We start from the raw sequence: 20,795 nt of genomic DNA on the forward strand, positions 1-20,795 counted from the left end.
TCTCTCTCTCTCTCTCTCTCTCTCTCTCTAGCTCGCGCTTTTGGATTCGCTCTCTCTCTCGCGCGCTATCGCTATCGCACTCTCTCTCTCTCTCTTTCGCGCTCTCTCTCTCGCGCTCTCTTACTCTCGCTCTCTCTCTCTCTCGCGCTCTCTTACTCTCGCGCCCTCTCTCGCTCTCTCACTCTCGCGCCCTCTTACTCTTGCTCTCTCTCTCGCGCTTTCACTCTCGCGTCCTCTCTCTCGCGCTTTCACTCTCGCGCCCTCTCTCTCGCGCTTTCTCTCTCGCGCTCTCTTACTCTCTCTCTCTTTCTCTCTCGCGCTCTCTTACTCTCTCTCTCTTTCTCCCGCGCTCTCTCTCGCGCTCTCTTACTCTCTCTCTTTCTCCCGCGCTCTCTCTCGCGCTCTCTTACTCTCGTTCACTCTCTCGCGCTCTCTTACTCCCGCTCTCTCTCTCGCGCGCTCTCTTTCGCGCTCTCTCACTCTCGCGCTCCCTCTCTCGCTCTCTCTCTTTCTGTTTTCCACCCTCTCTCTTTCTCTCTCTCTCTTACTTACTCTCTCTATCTTTTCCTAACTCAGTCTCTCTCTCTCTCTCTTTCTCTCACTCTCTCGTTTCCTCCTAACGGAGACCACGGGTCCTGCTTCCACCCACAGTCTCGATTTCAATTCCGTGGCTTGTTTACCATTCCTCCCCGGCCGGGCTCGCGCAGGACCACCGTTCCCATTATCTCGATCTGCTCACCGATACGTGTAATTTGCGTGGCCGGAGCCCCGCGTGCACGCACCACAACGAGAAAACGGCCGCGACGGGCGTGGTAGTTGTTGCGAATGCTGTCGAGCACAATGGAAAACTCGGAACGAGACAGGTTCGCAGAGAGTGAAAGAGAGAGAAAGAGAGAGAGAGAGAGAGAGAAGGCTATGGGATTCGTTCCGGTGTTTTGCCCGCGGGTCGGAAAATCGCTTATCCTCGGTGTCTCGATTCTTTGTGTCACCGAGAGTTCCTTGGAAATCGCTGGGATCGAAGGCCTGACGAATTATTACAGTATATTGAATCCTAAATTTTCTCGACTTGAGTGCGTTTCTTCCTAATTGATGCTCAGATCGCGTACAAAAATGGATTATTTGGGAAGACACGATTATTCGAGCCTTGCGGCTCGTTTTTATAGCTGTTGACAATCGGTAAGTATGAGAACGAGTCGCAGGACTTGTATAGAATAATCATATGAGAATAATCGAATCTCCTTTTCCCAAATTGTCCAGTTTTGTGCTCGATCTGAGAGTCAATTAGGGAGAATTTACTGTAGTTTTGTCGTAGTTACCGGAATCAACGTCGCTACGAAATGTTTGTGTTCTATAAACGAACGGATTAAGACTCTCTCTCTCTCTTTCTCTCTCTCTCTCTCTCTCTCTCGCAGACGTGATAATCATTTCTAGCACGATCTTATGACCACGTCTCTCAGACGTGACATTAACATTTCTAGTTCGACTTTTTCACCACGACTCTCAGACGTGATAAACATTTCTGGCCCGATTTATATTAAACCACGTCTCTCAGACGTGGTAATCATTTCTATCCCGATCTTATGACCACGTCTCTCAGACGTGATAAACATTTCTAGTTCGACCTTTTCACCACGACTCTCACACGTGATAATCTTTTCATTGACCACGTCTCTCACACGTGATAATCATTTCATTGACCTCGTCTCTCAGACGTGGTAATCATTTCTATCCCGATCTTATGACCACGTCTCTCAGACATGATAATGACTCCGCTCCGATTTTTTGACCACGTCTCTCAGACGTGATAGTCATTTCTGACCTGATTTTCTAACCGCATCTCGTAGACATGATAATCATTTCTATCCCGATATTTCGACCACGTCTCTCAGACGTGGTGTAGCGCAAAGGGTCAATACCAGTAACCTACGTGCCCAAGGGCCATCCATTATACTCTGTAATATTCTATAACTTAGTACGCTGTAATAATTCTCGCGACACATTTCCTTTTAACAAAAAAAAGAAAAAAGCGAAAGAAAGAACGTACAGTAACGTTTCTGCAACGCAATAATTTCGACGTCCAAACTGTGGTTCTTCGACGAACTTCTACAGACACCTTCCAACTGGCTAGACAATCCAATATATGCGTTCACTTAGCAGAAACGCAGAGTTTTCGCAAACATTCCTGGACCACTAGAATTCCTCATTCGAAACCGCGTGTACAATGTAGCCGTCGCGATGCCCGCCGAAATCTTGCGCTTCCGCGAAGCGATCCTAGTTGATAGAGACAGACCATCGGGCGTCGCGACGACACGCGACGGGCTTCGTCGAATTCGCGACTGTCCGAATTACTGTGCAAGCAGTCGCGCGACGGCCAAAACAGTTCGAACAGAATTAATCGTCTGGCGAGCAGAAATCCCGAACGACGGGAAGCCGACCGCGTCGCCGTCGCCGTCGCCGACGACGACGGGTTGGCAGCCGGAGCTCCGATTTTTTCCCTTTTTTTTTCCTCCGTTCTTTCGTTTTATTCCATTTCCTCCCCTCGCGGCGGTAAAAAATTTCAAGTGGCAGCGCGAGCGAGCGAACACGGGAAAAGGATGGAGACAGAAGGAAGCTGGTAGGGTGAACCAGTGGGAAAGAGACACAGGCGCAGAGAGAGAGAGAGAGAGAGAGAGAGAGAGAGAAGAGAGAGAAGAGAGATTGAGAGAGAGAGAGAGAGAGAGAGAGAAGAGAGTAAGAGAGAGAGAGAAGAGAGATTGAGAGAAGAGAGTAAGAGAGAGAGAAGAGAGATTGAGAGAGAGAGAAGAGAGTAAGAGAGAGAGAGAGAGAGAGAGAGAAGAGAAGAGAGAGGGAAGTATCCTGCAGGGGAGCGCGGAAACGGGTGCTCGAGGACCGGTCGCCATCTTGCCATGGGTACAGTCAAGCACAAAACACCTGGACGCGAATCCGGGTTACCAATACTCGCATTGATATCGATTAACCTCCCTCTTCCGAGACGCGGGGGACGTCGATCTTCCGAATAAAACGTTCGGCACGGCGCTTCGTCGTGACCGCGACATTGTCTTCGCGAATCCGCGCATCGCAGTCCGGGCGGGGAGGTGGGGTGGGGTGGTTTGGGGTGGGGCCGCCATCTTGGATGTTGAAGAGGCCTCGAAAATGTCGCCCCGCGTCGGAGAGACACGGCCGCGGAAACGGGAGCAGGTTTTCTAGCATTTCTATTTTCGTTAATATCGCGCTCTCGCGAATTAATTATGAGAAACCAGTTCGCAAACACGCACGGTACGCGCGCGCGTTACGAGCCAAAGTAATTAACGGGGGGCCGGGGGTGGTCCTCGGGGCGGCCGCCGTCGGGAGAGAACGAACGTTCCGAAAATCGGAACGGGGGATATCGTTGTAAATGGAATCGAGACGGTCGTGGTTTTTTAATCTTCGCCGGGGTCCCACCCATCACCCCCTCCCCCCCCCCCCCCCGCATCCTGAGAAAATGTAATTAAAACGATGGATTGCTAATTGGTACGCTCCGAGTTTTTAATTGGGATTGTCTTCTTGTCCCGCTGCAACTTCGCGAAAGTGGAACGAGGTTCCCGCGAACGCGCCCCGGAGACTTTTTTTTTCGCTCGGCGAATGTAGTAATTCCGAGCGAAGTTCTTTAGGATCCAATCGCTTCGCCGTGTTGCCGCTTTAATTTCAGAGTCGATCTTCGTCTTTGAAATTTTTTAACGACACGAAGAACTTTTGAGAGAACCGCCACTCGTTTCTGTCGTCGTTCTAGCTTCTGCGCGCGTCTTGCGCGAAAATTTCGCGCATTTTCTTGTGAAATAATATATTATAATACGATAAATAATGTAGTATTGTGTCGTAGTTGCAGCTGTTCGAGTGTGCAATTATCTGAAGTATTATTAAATAATACAGTATTAGAATTTGAGAAGTTACAGTGATTTCTCCCCAATTCGCGCTCGGATTTTCCCAGTTACAGTGATTTCTCCCTAATTCGCGCTCGGATCGCGCACGAAACTGGACAATTTGGGGAGAGTAGATACGATCATTGGGACCTCGTTTATATCTATAAATATTCCGTCGTATATCCTCGATATTCGACGGAAAGTCTCGAATTATTCTGGGTATTTACAGTAATTTCTCCCTAATTCGCGCTTGGATTGCGCACAGAAATGGACAATTTGGGGAGAGGAGACGCGATTACTCGGGCCTCGTTTATATTTATAGATGTTTTTATATTCAAGTTTACGTTTAGAAGCAAAGTTTATGGAGAAATTAGTTAAGACGCGGACCTTTCTGGCGCGGTTGAAGATCATCGAAATCGGTGAACTCGAGCTTTCGCACCCTTCGAAACGCTCCAAAAGGGTGTAAAAATATAATTTTTAACCCTCTGAACGAAGAACGTGGTCCAGCATGATCTTTGTACGTGATTTTTAATACGAATACATACGACGCGAGCACAAATACGGTGAATTCTCTCCGATTGTCGAGGTTACTTCGACGCGCGACCGTAACGTCATTTTTTAACTTTGCTACGTCCGTATCCTGGAATCTTACGAAGAAGACGCGCGTGATGCATTCTCGAGCTCTCATTTATACGCGTTTACCACTTTTCATTCGGTTGTTTTATTCCAACGGTGCGTAAAACGTTTCACAGCCTTCGACTCTCTCGGCGCTGACTGACATAAAAAAGTATAGTAGAAGAAACGTCTACGTTTATTATACGGACGAATGCTATTCGGATCGTTTCTATCTTTATTTCGTCGTTCCAAGTAACAGCAAAATTTGAGAAAGTCATTTCGGTTATTGTCCGGTATACCAGTCCCTCTGTCGTCTGAAAAATATTCGAGTCCAGTTTGAAAAAACTGGATATCACGGCTGGAATATTCTCTGCGTCGCGAACCCTCTCGGAGCGTAAAGGGAAAAGAACAGTGTAAACCTGTGCCGAGGCGAAGCTCGCTCGACTTTAGCAAATTAGCTAATTTAATGAGTCTAATAAAATAAATAATCTAATAGATAGTTTGATAAATAATCTAACGAATAGTCTAATAAATATAATCTAATAAATATAGTGTAATAAATATAATCCAATAAATATAATGTAATAAATATAATGTAATAAATATAATGTAATAAATATAATCTAATAAATGTAATCTAATAAATATAATGTAATAAATATAATCTAATAAATATAATCTAATAAATGTAATGTAATAAATATAATCTAATAAATATAATCTAATAAATGTAATCTAATAAATATAATGTAATAAATATAATCTAATAAATATGGTGTAATAAATATAATCGAATAAATATAATGTAATAAATATAATCTAATAAATATGGTGTAATAAATATAATCTAATAAATATAATGTAAAAGATACTAGTCCCTCTGTCGTCTGAAAAATATTCGTGCGCGCGCGCACAGACGATATTAATTCCTGTTCTATACGGGAAGTTTGTTATTCGCCATGCTGCCCCGCGGCGTGCACCTTTTTACCGAACACGATCCTTTCAAAGTCCAAAAATCTGAAAAGTCTGCAGAAAAGCGGGGCCGCCACGGTTCCGCCTCCCCCTCTCCCCCCCCCCCCCCCCGTCCGCGGTCGGTGTATACCGGCGACGGCGAACCCCCGAGGGCTTTAATATTCGCGAAATATAAATTGTACTTGAGGTTACGGATCGCGGATATCTAAAATGCGGCGAGTTCCGCGCGGATGCGTCGTCTCCCGTTGGAAAAAAAAAACACTCGTCGCGGTGCCGACCGGGATTGATGTAATTAACTAAAAAGCTGGCCTTCCGGCGGCGCGCTGCTGCGGCGCGGCGTCGCCGCGGCGCCCACAGAACGCCCCCGCGACGCTCTGCGTCTCGTTCTTTACAGAAGCCTCGGCCGAACAAAGACCGCGGGAGGAGATATTTAAAAGATTTCTGCCGGGACCTCTCGTTTCCGCGACGAATGGAATTCAATGGGCTCCGGTAAACGGGGAAGTGGGTTTTTTCAATCTAATAACCGATGTTTTCACCGCGAGTGTAATTACATTAGGCGCGCCCACCCTCTCTCTCTCTCTCTCTCTCTCTCTCTCTCTCTCTCTCTCTGTCTCTCACCCCCCTGCGCCCTTTTCTCTCTGTCCCTCTCGCAGCCTTTTTCTTTCGATAACCGGCGAAACGGCACTCTCTCTCTCTCGCGCGCGCGCGCCTCAAGAAAACCACCGGGAAAAAAAATTGGACCGCCGATCGCGGGCCACGCGATTTTCTGCTTGATATATATTGTTCTTCTACCTTGGGATCCTCCGATTTTTCCAAGTCGAGCACCGTCCGCTTCAATCACGGCCATTACGTTTTTAACAGCAAACAGCTCGAGAGGATTAATTTATCCCGACGATTTTTTATACCTACGGGATAACCGTGAAAAGGAAGCGAATGCGTTTCTTGAACGCGAGAGAGGGTTCCGCGTTGAGAAACATTACAACCCTTTGCACTTTGATGCAACGTCTTTGCATCGTTCGTTGCGACGTTCTTCGTTCTTGATATGTGCGCTGATAGGGCGAGGCAATTTTGGTTTCTTGCACGCCCTATTATTTTATTTTATATTATTATATTATTATATTATTTTATATATTATATATTATATATATATATATATATTTATATTATATTATATTATATTAGTTGAGACATTACTGTGTAATATAATATAATAACTAACTAATATAATAGAAAATAAATATAAACTACTAATATAATATAATAATATATACAGTAATGTCTTTTAACTGACGCTCAGATTGCGCACAAAAGTGGACAATTCGAGAAGAGTGGATACGATTATTCGAGCCTTGCGGCTCGCTTTTATAATTGTTGACAATTCGTGACTATAAAAACGATCCGCAAGGCTCGAATAATCGTATCTCCACATCCTAAATTGTCCATTTTTGTGGACAGTCTCAGCGTCAATTAGAGAGACATTACTGTATTATTAAAATATATACAACCATTTTCTAGCGAAAAGCAAAAATACTGTAAGTGGACGATCTCATCCGCATCATCGGGTTAGAGCGTCCACTTGCTACGACTGAGAGCGACCTCGAAAGATAACCTTGACTGTAGCTTACAAAAAGTATTATAAACGAAGGAAGTAATTCTTACGTTATCTTTTCTTCGGCTTGCCACATAAATCGCAAAAATTCTCATATTTGGAGCGTCCCTCGCGATACCAACGACCACACCTCGCGCATTCAAGCCAGTCGTCACTTTTTCTGGTTTCGAAGTAGTCCTCTCTGCATCTCGCGCATTCATTTCGGTTCCATTCTTCCAACGACGCGTCGCTTTCTTGTAAAACTCGATTATCTCTGCTCGAGTCGAACGATCGTTCCAATTGTTTTCAACGTTTCTTTGCATCCTTCCTCCTTTTAATCGAAACATTCCCATGTTTCTTTATAGTTCCCTCGTTCCTCTTTGTCTCAACGTTCTCCGAACTGTTTACAACGTTTGCGAGTTGCCTGCAGCGTTTTCTGACCACGACGGTTGCACCCGTTTATGGAAACACGGGCATCGTCTCGCTGAGCCAAACGGAATTCTTTGGAAATTAAGCTGTTCGCAACTCGAAAAGAGAGCGAATTCGCTTCGAAGAAAACCGGATAGAGGAAGAATAAAAATTTCGTTGACGGACGGAACAATTAACGCGGTCGAACTCTCCCAATAGTATAATAGACTATAATAGACTATAATATATAATATATAATATAGATTATAATAAACTATAATATTTAATATATAATATATAATATAGACTATAATAGACTATAATATATAATATATAATATAGACTATAATACACTATAATATATAATATATAATATAGACTATAATAGACTATAATATATAATATATAATATAGACTATAATACACTATAATATATAATATATAATATAGACTATAATACACTATAATATATAATATATAATATAGACTATAATACACTATAATATATAATATATAATATAGACTATAATATACACTATAATATATAATATAGACTATAATACACGGTAGACTTCATTGCTAGAAATCTCCGCCGCTGGTCAGACTCGTCGAAGCACGACAACAAGGGGTTAAAGTCGAAGCCACAATCACTTCCGCCGGTTCCTAGAAAAATCATTCGCGCGGCTAGCAAGAACGTTAATAAACTGTTCGAATCGACGGCGATCTGTTCCCTTCGATTCGGTCGGAACGGTTCGAGTTTCGAAAAAAGGGAAAAAGAAAAAAGAAAAAAGGAAAAAACAGAGAAAAACCTCGATATGATCGTAGCCGTCGCGGAGTCCTCGACCCAAAAAGCCAGCTGGCCGCGCGTTCAACAATGTTCTCTTCCAAGGAAAAATATGGCGGCCCGTAACGAGCCGGCCGAGGGTGAAACCGGCGGGCTAACGTGTTTCCCGAGAATCCAATCACGGGCAGGCATTGAGCCTCATTACGCGTCGGTGGTCGCCGCTCATAAACACGTACTACTCCGTTCCTGAGCACGGCCGTTTTCGCCGGAAATCGCTTAACGCGCGTTGAAGTGGCTAAAGTGGCGTGACGCGTGACGCGCGCGCCGACCGTCATGCGTTTAGCGTAATCGTCACTTTGTCAGCGTGAAGTGCACGGCATGCCCTGCACTTATGTTCGCGGCCGCAACGCGCACGTAAGTCCGTGCTCGGCCACTCGATTCGAATCGTTACTATACCGGGGCTTCCTGACCCACCCTCCCCCCCACCCTAAGCTGACGCTGTATCGCGAACGGGTCACGAAAACCAGAAAATCATGTTCTTTGCGAAAAATCATGTTCTAAACGATGCGTCGCGCTGGCGATAAATTATAGTGCTTGACGGCGCACTAATGGTAGCGATAATAGAAAAGTGCAGTAAATTCTCTCTAATCGACGCTCGGTTTGCGTATATAAATGGACGATTTGGGAAGGGGAGATACAGTATTATTATTATTATTATTATTATCATTATTATTATTATCGGTCTAATTATGCCAGCATGCTGAAATCACCAAACAATCAAAATGATTGCTCCCCGACTGTTTCTCTTTTGCAATTCTTGATATTACAAAATTGTTCCCGAGAGGAATTTTTAGGCGAACTTGTTTATATATATTTATGATAAAGATCGAACGAAGTTTAGATAAATCGAATTTTGATATTGTTATAAAAACGATATTACGCTCGCGGTTCTAGTGTCAAGATCGAAAAGTGTATTTGTACATAAATGTACAAAATGGAGCGATACGGTTTTATTATTATCGGTCTAATTCTGTCAGCATGCTCTTGGGTAGACGATAACGAAACGTTAAGATATCCCCGATTGCGCAGGGAACTCCCTTAATTACCGCAGCGAATTCCCATGAATTCCCGTTAATCCCTGAGAGTAGATCGAGACATAGGCGTGGGAATGAAATAAGCTCGCGTTCGAGATTGTTATCGAGAACATAGCATACCTGCTATCGAATAGATTTTGTGAAATAAATTGAAACGACGATTGTTATATAGAGCGGATATTTGCCGTCAACCCTTCGCGATTTCTTGCGGATCCACGTTGATCGGCACTTCTCCGCTCTTAAAAAATTTCTCTAATCGGCGAGGCAATTGTCGTTTCTCGTATGCCTTCGTTTACTTTCGTTTCTAGATTTTGATAGCAGACGAAACAAATTCTGCTTCGACTTGGAAGAAACGAATAATATTCGTCTTTAGCAGGTATACGGTAAATTTGTTATATTTTGTTTCGTCGCTCCAAGCAATGGCGAAATCGTAACAAAGTAGTATAGTCATTGTCTAGTACACTGGTCCCTCTGTCATCTAAAAAGAAATTGAAATCGTTTGGTCCGGTTTCAAAGAAGCTGTCGCGTTTTGAAAGCGGTGCGAATATTAATGGGAGTCGCTGTACGTCTCAACGGTTTGGATATCGGAAAGCGTTAATTCGCGATGGTATAAAATCCGTTTCCTCGACAAATTGTCGTCGGTGGACAACGGATTTTACGCGCACGTAGCGTAAATGACTAAATCGAACGCGGAACAGCGAAGACGAAAGAAAAATTAAAAAATGCCGCGACATTGCTTTCACCGTATTAACATCGTTAAAGGGAGAAATACATTTTCATCTAATTTCCGTTCGATATAAGAAACGACGAACATTTTTATTTCGCGTAAAGATCCGCGGTTCGGTCCTCGCCTAATCGACGCTCGGATCGCGCACGAAAATGGACAATTCGGGAAAAGGAGATACGATCGTTCGAGCCTCGCGGCTCGTTTTTTATAGCCGTTGACAATCGTTAACTACGAAAACGAGCCGCGAGGCTCGAACAATCGTATCTCCGCTTCTCGAATTGTCCATTTTCATGACGCAGGGTGGTTCGCGTGGCCGTCGACGAAAGCAAGCTTCAATTACCGCCGTCGGCGAAACAATTCTTAAGGGCGAGCTCGCGAAGCAACAAAACGAGGAAGTCGAAGCGTCGACGACACGGTCGAGTGATTCGCAATTAGCGCATCCAAATTAACGGTCCATGGGCAAATTTGGGAAGATTATTCGATAGTAATTTTCTTTCACTTCTACGTTTACGAAGCTGTTTCAAGTTATGAAGAAACGAGTAGCATTCGCATATATAGTATTATAGATCACGTACGAGATCTCTCTGTCTGACTCGTTATTATAGTGTAAGGGGTTAGTGTTCCATCGGCCGGAGATTATCCCCGTAGGACTACAGCTTACGGATCGCAACCCCTCTGTTTGTTTCATGATTCAGTTTCCTTGGAACTAACCGTCGCTGTTCGAAGTATTTTCTGACATTTTGTGAACGCTTTCTTTTACTCTATTTATTTCTTCGTGATATATACAGCAGTGTGCACAATTATAGACTCAAAGTAACTTTTACATTGTTACTGATATTCGAGCGAAAACTTAACAATATATCGTATTGTTAAGTTTTATTATTTATGTTATATCGAACAATATATCTGTGCAAAATTGCAACCCTGTAACTTGTCCGTGGGGGTAGTTACAGGTTAAACTAGATTGCGCGCCTTTCCGCCCACTTCTCTCCTTCGTCGGCTTTCTAATATTTCGAAAAAAATGTGACTTCTTTCGGAAATCAAGCCGCACGTCATAGAATTTTCTCAGATTTTTCGGTCGCAATCTGTGGTTATCAAAAATGAAAAAGTAAAAAAGAAAATTGGAAAATTAAAGATTTCTCGAAAACATAGAATTGTGCTTCTTTTATATTAATTTACTGACAAGGTACCATCACAAGCAGTACGCTAAATTTTTCTCAGATTTTTCATTCAACTGCGCCATTTCCAAAAAAAATGAAAACCGAATTCGTCGATATTTTTGTTACGAACAAGAAAGTTACTTGTTAGGCTTACCGCGAGCGTAGATTAGGTTATTTCAAACGTTATTACATCGAAACGCGCAATTTTTCAACCTATAAAATGTGATTTCGAAGAAGGAATAAAAGTCACACGACGAAAGCATCAATTCCCTTCACCTTCGAGGAGATCGTCGCGATGGAAAAATTTCCAGTAGCAGGCAACCGCGAAGAAAATGTCGCGTTGAGGGGCTAAGCCTCGTCCACACCGAACGGACGCAATCCGATTCCAACAAACAGCATTACAAAACGCTCCATTACGTCATCCGCGCCACCTATCCGCGCGCCGTCTTATCTCCCGCCGCCATTTTTCCGCGAACAGCGTCCAGCGCGAACGCGATCCTCCCGCTCGCCGATTCCTCGTTCCTCGCCGTGGAAATTAATGCTTTCGTCGTGTGACTTTTCTTCGTTCTTTGAAATCGCATTTTTCAGGTTGAAAAATTGCGCGTTTCGATGTAACGACGTTTGACATAACCTAATCTACGCTCGCGGTAAGCCTAACGAGTAAGTAACTTTCTTGTTCGCAACAAAAACGTTGCGACGAATTCAGTTTCCATTTTTTTTGGAAATGGCGCAGTCGAGTGAAAAATCTGAGAAAAATTCAGCGCATCGCTTGCAATAGTACCTTGCCAGGAAATTAATATGAAAGAAGCGTAATTCTTTGTTTCCGAGAAATCTGCAATTTTTCAATTTCTCTTTCACTTTTTCATTTTTCATAACCACAGATTGCCGCTGAAAAATCGGAGAAAATTCTACGACGCGCGGCTCGATGTCCGAAACGAGCCACATATCTTTTTTTTGTATCCGTCGATCCTCTAACTCGTCCATTTTCTGCCGATCGTACGGGCGCGCGCGCACCGCCGCGCCATCTCGCTCGCCAGAATTTCTCCGGTTTTCTCCGCGGCCTGTCCCACGGCCTGTGCCCGCCAGCGACAGGTACACACGCGGCTGGGCTACCGTCTTCTTGTCCGAGTGGAACGAGAAAGTCGGATCCGTCGAGGCGTTATTCCCGAGCGCGATTATATTATTAAAGCATCACAGCCGCGGAGATCGAAGAGGAATGTCGTGTACCGAATGTTGATACAGCTGAGTGGTCGTCCCGGCAGGTACTCGGCCGGCTTGCTTCGGCTTCTGTTTGGCATGCCGTGGGGTCCCGCTCGCCGTACTGAATCCCCGACGAGAAAGACAGGCGCGCGGGGCGGACGGTGGGGAGGGGGGCGGTCGGTCGGTCGGTCGGACGGACGGCAGCCCGATGTTGACGTGGCTGACAGAGCTCCGGGACCCGGTCCACAGTAGCTGGTACTGTTTATTCGTAATGAGAGAGGGAGAGACTGTCGGGGACGACCGCGCGCTCGAACGGTGATCACGAGGTATCGCGCGGGTTAAGTACCTGTGCCCATCGTCGAGCCCACGTGTTTGCTCGGAACACAGACCCCCCCCCCCTCCTCTCTCCTCCTCGTCCCAATGAAACCGTACTCCTCGTCCCACGTCGTCGTCGTCGTCGTCGTCGTCGTCGACGTTGTCGTCTCGACCGGTTTACCATAGAGCAACGCGTGCATCGGAGCATTCCGTGCCCCGATCGCGAGGACTGGGCCAAGACTCGTGTCGATGAAAGACCTCTGTATAGTATACTGAGTGTGCCAGAATGTGCCTAATTGCGTTCCTAACGCGACTCGGAAATCGCGGAGCGACCGCTGAAGAAAGCACCGTCGTCGATCGCGTCGAAGAATCGAGACAAGAATGAGAATAGAAGCTCGAAAAATAGATGACTATTCATCGCCGTGGCAAGCTCTGAGAGAGCTTCGATTTCTCCCGTAGTGAATCTGGAACACTGGTACAGCAGAGAGCAATGTGTCCCGGAATTATTGTACAAGCGAGAAACGAGAGATAGCTGAGCTCATTTGAAGCAACTTTTTCCTTTGCGAAAATGTTCTCCGAGGCTTCGTTTACGAGTTATTGGCGAAAAACGGTGGCCAATGAGAGGCGAGCTCGGCTGAGGCGCGAGGCGGTCGAGCCAACGAGTGCGCGAAGCCTAGTTCCACTCATTGGCTCCGCCGCGGCGCGCCGCCGCGCGCCAGGCGAGCTCGCCTCCGATTGGCCACCGTTTTTCGCTAATAACTCGTGAACGAAGCCGCGGATTGCATTTTCGCTAAGGAAAAAGATGCTTCAAATCACCTCAGGAAGCCCCTACTTTCGGATTGCGAGGCATTTTTGGGACACCCTGTATTATCACCTCCCCGCGTTAAATAGCGCCTTCCGCTCTCACAACGAAAGGCTCCCATACCAAAAAAAAACAACAACAAAACCGAATTAGTTTATTAATTAACCGTTTGCTATTCTTCTTTTTTGCAGAGCGCGAGTTCGCCGCGACGTGTGGCGGTCCCGGTCCTGGTGAAGGACGGCAAGCCCTGCGGAAGCGGCGGCGGCGGCGGTAACGAGGGCAGCCGCGGCGGTCCCAGCGCGGCCCTGGCCAGCCCGGCCCCGCACCTGACCGCCGCCTCGAGTCCCCACGGTTCCCATCACGCGGCCTCCTCGGTCTCCCATCACTCTGTGGTCGGCGTGAGCCACGTGATGTCGTCCAGCCAGAGCCTGCAGCACTGTTCGTACACGAGGGCCGGGGCGCAGCAGAGCATGCAGCAGCAGCAACAGCCGCAGTGCGGCGGGTACCTGCCGTTCCAAAGTCGGGCCTGGTAGTACATGCCATCCGCGGCGGTCACCAACCCGTCCGCCGCAGGTCCAGCTGCCTGGTACCCGACAGAGGACAGCCCTTAGAAGAGAAGACGACAGCGTCGACGGGGACCGGCCGCGTCGTGGCCGTCCGCCGGCTCGCCGGATCGACGAGCGGCGGGTCTGTTCGACGCCGAGGACGCGTACGGCCTCATCCTTGCCGGCGTCCGTGGACCCTTCGGGTGAAAAAGCGTGGGGGTGGGGGGCGCTGGGGCGCCTGTCCGCCCGGGACATTGTGGGACCGCGGACGGGGGCCCCTGTTGTGTCGTTAGTGTCCTCGCCGAGGGACTGTCGACGACGATGACGAAGTGACGCGAAGGAATTCCAGGCTCGCGGAGCCCGTCGTCCACGATGCAGAGACCGCGGGACGGTTAAATTGGAGACAGTGATGATGATCCGCGCTCTCGAGGATTCTTCGCGTGCGGCCCGCGTTCGTTACAAGGCCCGGAATCGCTCTCGGTGTCGGCCCGCACGGATTCCGACACGCGAATCGAGACACGGAGTCGGCCGCTCGAGCCAAAGGTGTCCCTCTCTCTCTCTCTCTCTCTCTCCCTCTCTCTCTTTAGAGGCACCGGACACGATCAAGCCGATACCGAAGTACTTACCTCGTTCCCGGTGTTCCCTTCTCGGCCCGTCGAACGACCTCCCAGGGCCCCAGCTCTTCAGGGACCGACGGCGTCGCCACGGCGCCGCGACGAACGCGGACTCTTCGAGCGCTCGCGGGGTGCGTTTCTTCCAGCGGCTCGAGCCGGCCGAGAGACGAGCTCGTCTCGCGGCGCAAAACCGCGACGGAGTAAACAGAGAGCTCGCCGGCAATTTGCCGGGACAGGGGAGATCCGGAGCTCGCAATTAGCTGCACGAGGCTCGTCCTCCGCGCGGCCGCCGGCCAGCAGCTCCGCCCGGCTCCTGGCGAGTCCTCGCGCGCCGATCGATCCGCGTGCTCGCGAACCTTCGCCCTCGAAACTGCGACGCCAGGGAGGAGGACACCTTCGCCGCGGAAACGACCGACGACGTTTCTTCTTCTTGTCCGACGACGGAGGAGCTGTGGAACCGGGCGATTGGCGACTCAAGGGTTCGAGCGGATTCGAGCGAGTTCGAGCTCAAGGAATACTCGGATCTTCGATTATTGTCGGAGATTGTAATTTATCAGAGTTCGCGATTCGAAGTCGGTTTTGCGAGCTGGCTACGCGATTTTACGGACGCGACGACGGCGTGGGGATCCAATGGATCGTGTCGAATCGATTGTAACGCGTTTCTTCCGTTTCTTCCTGCGTTTCTTCGACCATTTCTTTTGGGAGAAGTTCGTCTCGCGATTCGTTCGTTTCTTTGCGATCGCGTTTTGCATTATGTTTCGCGTGCGAGATGGAAATGAATTGTGTTTCACGTCAGAAATGACCATGATGATATTGTTGTACAGTGGTGTCTCTCTAATTGACGCTCAGGTTGTCCACAAGAATGGACAATTTTGGAAGAGGAGATAAGATTAATTCGAAGCTTGCGGTTCGTTTTTGTAGTTATGAATTGTCTAAAACCATAACAATGAGCTACGAAGCTCGAACAATCGTATCTCCTCTTCTCAAATTGTACAGTATTGTGCGCGATCTGAGCGACAATTAGAGAGATATTACTGTATTCTGCAGAAGATTAAGATCGACTTTGATTTCTGATGAAAATAGATGACTTTGTGAACGAACGGGAAACACTGTGAACTTTATTGTTGAACTTGAATGTACGGGGCGGTCGTTAACTTGCGACGAGATCAGGAGAGGGGATTTTCAATGTGGAAAAATAAGTCGGATAGTGGAGAGAGGAGTATTTTTTTTTATTTAAGATTGTATTTTCGAGGAAACTGGGTTGAAAGATGGCTTGAAAGTTCGCGCGGTTTGTAGCTTGACTGGAGATTGAATTGGTACGCCATTGCATTCGTCGTGGCGTCGCTTGATTTTTATTCAATGGAATTGTTTTTTCAACCGAATTTCTCTCGAAAGCGAAGGCTTGAACGATGAAATATTGTTCTACATTTTTCTACGTTGAATCGTTTCACTCCCGGGTTATTTCAAGGTTAAATTGTCGACTTATTTAATTACTATTTATCGACCACCCTGTATATCTCCTCCGGTGCGGTGGACAAAATTCTGATTCCGATTTTTGCGAATTGACTGGATCGTTCGATATTGTAAATGCAGTAAATTTTTCCCTAATTGACGCTTGGATTGTGATGATTGCAAAAATGGATAGTTTGGGGAGAGGAGATTCGATTATTCGAGCCTCGCGGCTTGGTTTTATAGTTGTGGATAGTCGGCGACTATAAAAATTAGTATTATTTCGTATCAGAAGTGGTTACTTGAAGTCAAATTGACTCTGTGTTAGTTAATGATGATTTGAAGTCAAATTGACTCTGTGACAATTAATGGAGACTTGAAGTCAAATTGATTCTGTGACAATTATTGGTGACTTGAAGTCAAATTGATTCTGTGACAATTAATGGTGACTTCAAGTCTAATTGACTCTGAGTCAGTTAATGGAGACTTGCAATCAAATTGACTTTATATTAATCGTGATAAGTTGAAATCAAATTGACTTTGTATCAATTAATGGTGACTCGAAGTCGAACTGACTCTGTGACAATCAATGGTAGCTTGAAGTCAAATTGATTCCGTGACAATTATTGGTGACATCAAGTCAAATTGACTTTGAGTCAGTTAATGGAGACTTGCAGTCAAATTGACTCTATATTAATCGTGATGAGTTGAAGTCAAATTGACTTTGTATCAATTAATGGTGACTCGAAGTCAAACTGACTCTGTGACAATTAATGGTGGCTTGAAGTCAAATTGATTCTGTGACAATTATTGGTGACTTCAAGTCAAATTGACTCTATATTAATCGTGATGAGTTGAAGTAAAATTGACTTTGTATCAATTAATGGTGACTCGAAGTCGAACTGACTCTGTGACAATTAATGGTGGCTTGAAGTCAAATTGATTCCGTGACAATTATTGGTGACTTCAAGTCAGTTAATGGAGACTTGCAATCAAATTCACTTTATATTAATCGTGATAAGTTGAAATCAAATTGACTTTGTATCAATTAATGGTGACTCGAAGTCGAACTGACTCTGTGACAATTAATGGTGGCTTGAAGTCAAATTGATTCTGTGACAATTATTGGGGACTTCAAGTCAAATTGACTCTATATTAATCGTGATGAGTTGAAGTCAAATTGACTTTGTATCAATTAATGGTGACTCGAAGTCGAACTGACTCTGTGACAATTAATGGTGGCTTGAAGTCAAATTGATTCTGTGACAATTATTGGTGACTTCAAGTCAAATTGACTTTATATTAATCGTGATGAGTTGAAATCAAATTGACTTTGTATCAATTAATGGTGACTCGAAGTCAAATTGACTCTGTGACAATTAATGGTGACTTGAAGTCAAATTGACTCTGTGTCAATTAATGGTGACTTGAAGTCAAATTGACACTGCATCAGTTAACATCGACTTGAAGTCAAATTGACTCTGCATCAGTTAACGTCGACTCAAAGTCAAATTGACTCTGCATCAATTAACGTCGACTCAAAGTCAAATTGACTCTGTACCAATTAATAACAACTTGAATTCAAATTGACTCCTTATCAATTCTACAAATCACAATTTCTTTCAGCCAGTCACCTACGCGTTAAAATCTCGTTGATAAAAGTACATCGAACCAAACGAAGCATATTTCGCTTAAACAAACATTTCCGCAAAAAGTCCCACGATTCCATATATTCTCTTAAAAATCCGCCATTCCGTACGCACCGAAAAAACAATACAAAAAGCCTCGAATAATCGCATCGCACAAAAAACCGTCAATTAGGAAGAATTCACTGTACCCTATGGAACAACGTTGTCGATTTGAACGGCGAAATTTTGTACGCGGAAGAGGATTTCGGGGTCCGAGGGAGACGCGTCGAATTAGGGGTTCGCCGGTCGCTGGAGGACGAGAGAAGCGTGTCGGCGACGAACGAGCGCAGGCGGTTCCCGTCGCACCTGTGATAGCGGCGTGTGCACAGCCGGATGCGGCAGCACAATGGAACGGCGAAGCGGGCCGCGCGAATAATCTGTTCCCGGGTTCCACTCGAAACGCGCCGATTCCAATTGCGAGAAACCGTACACCCCCTCGGGGCCGTTTGATCGCGTCGTTCGGCCTATCACGAACCTACCGCGTCACACGAGACCCGCGCATCGGCGACAGTGTTGTAACAGGCCGCGTTCCGCGCGAGTTTGTCGCGCAACCGCCCCCCTCCCTCCCCAAGGGGGTTGAAAAGGAATCGAGTTTCGTGGGCAAACGAGCCCACGCGAACCTGTTGGAGGCTTCGGTTGCCTTCTTGCGCGAGATCTGTCGCGGATCGGAGCGGACAGCTGTTCGCCGCGGAAATTAACCCTTTGCGCTCGAGCGGTGACTCTGAAGCACCGCTGAAATTTGTTATATCATCTTTTAACATTATTTTGATATTAACGAAGTGCAGATTTAAAAAGATTGTCGAGAGCGTAACTGTTGCGTGAATCCGAAAAGTCAATTTCATATGAGCCGTTTATTTTGAAAATGGCACAAGTCACTTTTTCAAAAAAATCGAGATAATGGTAACACTAATTACAATTGAACGGTATCTTTTCATTTAAAAAAAAAAAGTGCTTATGCCACTTTCGAAATAAACGGCTCATATGCAATTAATATGCATTTTGTCGCATAAAGTGGAAATGTTATAAGTTAGAAAAATGATTTTATATTTTCGGTTAATGTAGCTTCGAGTGCGAAGGGTTAAAACCGTCGCCGCAGTCGCCGACGCCGCTGCCATAATCTTTGAAGTCTACGAATGAATCAGGATGGTCGCACCGCGAGATTAGGTCAGAAAAATTGTTCGGATGCATGGGAATTATTGGACCGGGACTCGGAGGTGCACAGATTACGATACACTTAGCGAATTCTAGCTGAGAGTAGAGGAAGCAAAACGCTTGATCTCACTAATTTAAGAAATTAATTATGTAACCAGGGAGGCGATCGTTTCATAGGGATATATGGTTTCCAGTTGGCGTCGTCGATGAATGCCAGGGTCCCCTTATCGTGCAATAATTATCAGCGCGTTAATTAAAAGCGCATAATTATCGGCGCGTTAATTATCGAGGCGTAATTACCGGTGTATCAATAATCAGCGCAGTAATCACCAGCACGTTAATTATCAGCGCATTAATTATCAGTGCATTAATTATCAGCGCGTTAATTGTCAGCGCGTTGATTATCAGCGCGTTAAATATCAGCGCGTTAATAATCAGCGCATTAATTATTAGCGCGTTAATTACCAGCGCACAATTATCAGCGCGTTAATTATCAACGCATAATTACCAGTGCATCGATAATCAGCGCATAAATATCGGCGCATAATTATCGGTGCAATAATTAGCAGCGCTTAATTATCAGCGCGATAATTATCAGTGCCTAATTATCGGCGCATAATTATCAATGCGTTAATTATCAGCGCATTAATTATCAGCGCGTTGATTAACAGCGCCTTAATTATCAGCACGCTAATTATCAGCGCATTAATTATCAACGCGTTCATTACCAGCGCATAATTATCGGCGCATCAATAATCAGCGCACAATTATCAGCCCATAATTATCAGCACGTTAATTATCAGCGCATTAATTAGCCGCGCATAATTATCAGCGCATTAATTGTTCCGTTGCAATAACCGATATATCTGATCATTGCCCGCGTCGCATTTCAGCACCGAGTCCATTCCCCGATTCCTCATGCATCGACGATCGTCCGGAAACTACGTCGAAATCCCCGGAAGACCAATGTTTTTTTAACGACCACGAGAGAAGCGTCCGGGTGGTCCCTTGAAACTCCGTTTCCTCGAGACACGAAATCAGACTCAACACTGTTCTCTCGCCGCCGCCGCCGTCGCCGCCGCCGCCGCGTCGATCTATCGAGTTTCATCGCGAACTGCCAAAACATCTAAACGCGATCTGCGCGATCAGTTCAGTAAAAGCGTCGACCGCGCGAACCAGCGGTTTTGTCTGAACGGACCTTGGAAAGCTCGCGGCGGAACGTGAAGATTTTTCTGTCGTGCTCCGACGCGCTGCCACAGAGGCATTGAAAATGCCTTTGCACGTCTATTCTATGTTATTTACCGAAGCGATATCGTTAGTTCGAAGGACTACGTCGCGACACCGCTTACAAATGTTCACGCTGAACAATCGCAACAGAGACCACGTTTCGACCACACACACACACACGCACACACATTTTACAATAATATATGTATATGTATACAGCTCTATCGGTTGCTTTCCGATCCTAGCACAGTATCGGCCAGATCAAAATCATTTTGAATATGTTATTTCACGATTGTTCGGGCTACGAAAGCCACGTGGAACCTCGGCGAGCGTGTACACGGTGCCCGGTAATTACGTTGACAACTGGGGCGAGAAGATTCGCGAGGCGATTTCAAGCAACTTTTTCCTTAGCGAAAATGCGATCCGCGGCTTCGTTCGCGAGTTATCGGCGAAAAACGCTGGCCAATCAGAGGCGACGGCCGGCCGTGGCGCCGCGCGGCCGAGCCAGCGGGCGGGCGTAGCCCGGTCGCGCCGATCGGCTCGGCCGCCTAGCGCT

At 46.1% G+C, this 20,795-nt stretch overlaps 1 protein-coding gene across 1 annotated transcript in view; it reads left to right on the top strand.

The window, feature by feature from the left end:
• The window catches only part of LOC117227808 (homeobox protein Nkx-2.4), a 76,424-nt gene extending 57,638 nt beyond the window's left edge, over positions 1-18,786 (top strand). Inside the window, exon 4 of the mRNA XM_033483334.2 lies at positions 13,756-18,786. Coding sequence (XP_033339225.1) covers positions 13,756-14,097 — 342 coding nt within the window. The 3' untranslated portion in view covers positions 14,098-18,786. The remainder of the gene's footprint in view (positions 1-13,755) is intronic.
• Positions 18,787-20,795: the final 2,009 nt, after the last annotated feature.

The sequence above is a fragment of the Megalopta genalis genome, chromosome 8, assembly GCF_051020955.1.
Source record: "Megalopta genalis isolate 19385.01 chromosome 8, iyMegGena1_principal, whole genome shotgun sequence".
Lineage (NCBI taxonomy): Eukaryota > Metazoa > Arthropoda > Insecta > Hymenoptera > Halictidae > Megalopta > Megalopta genalis.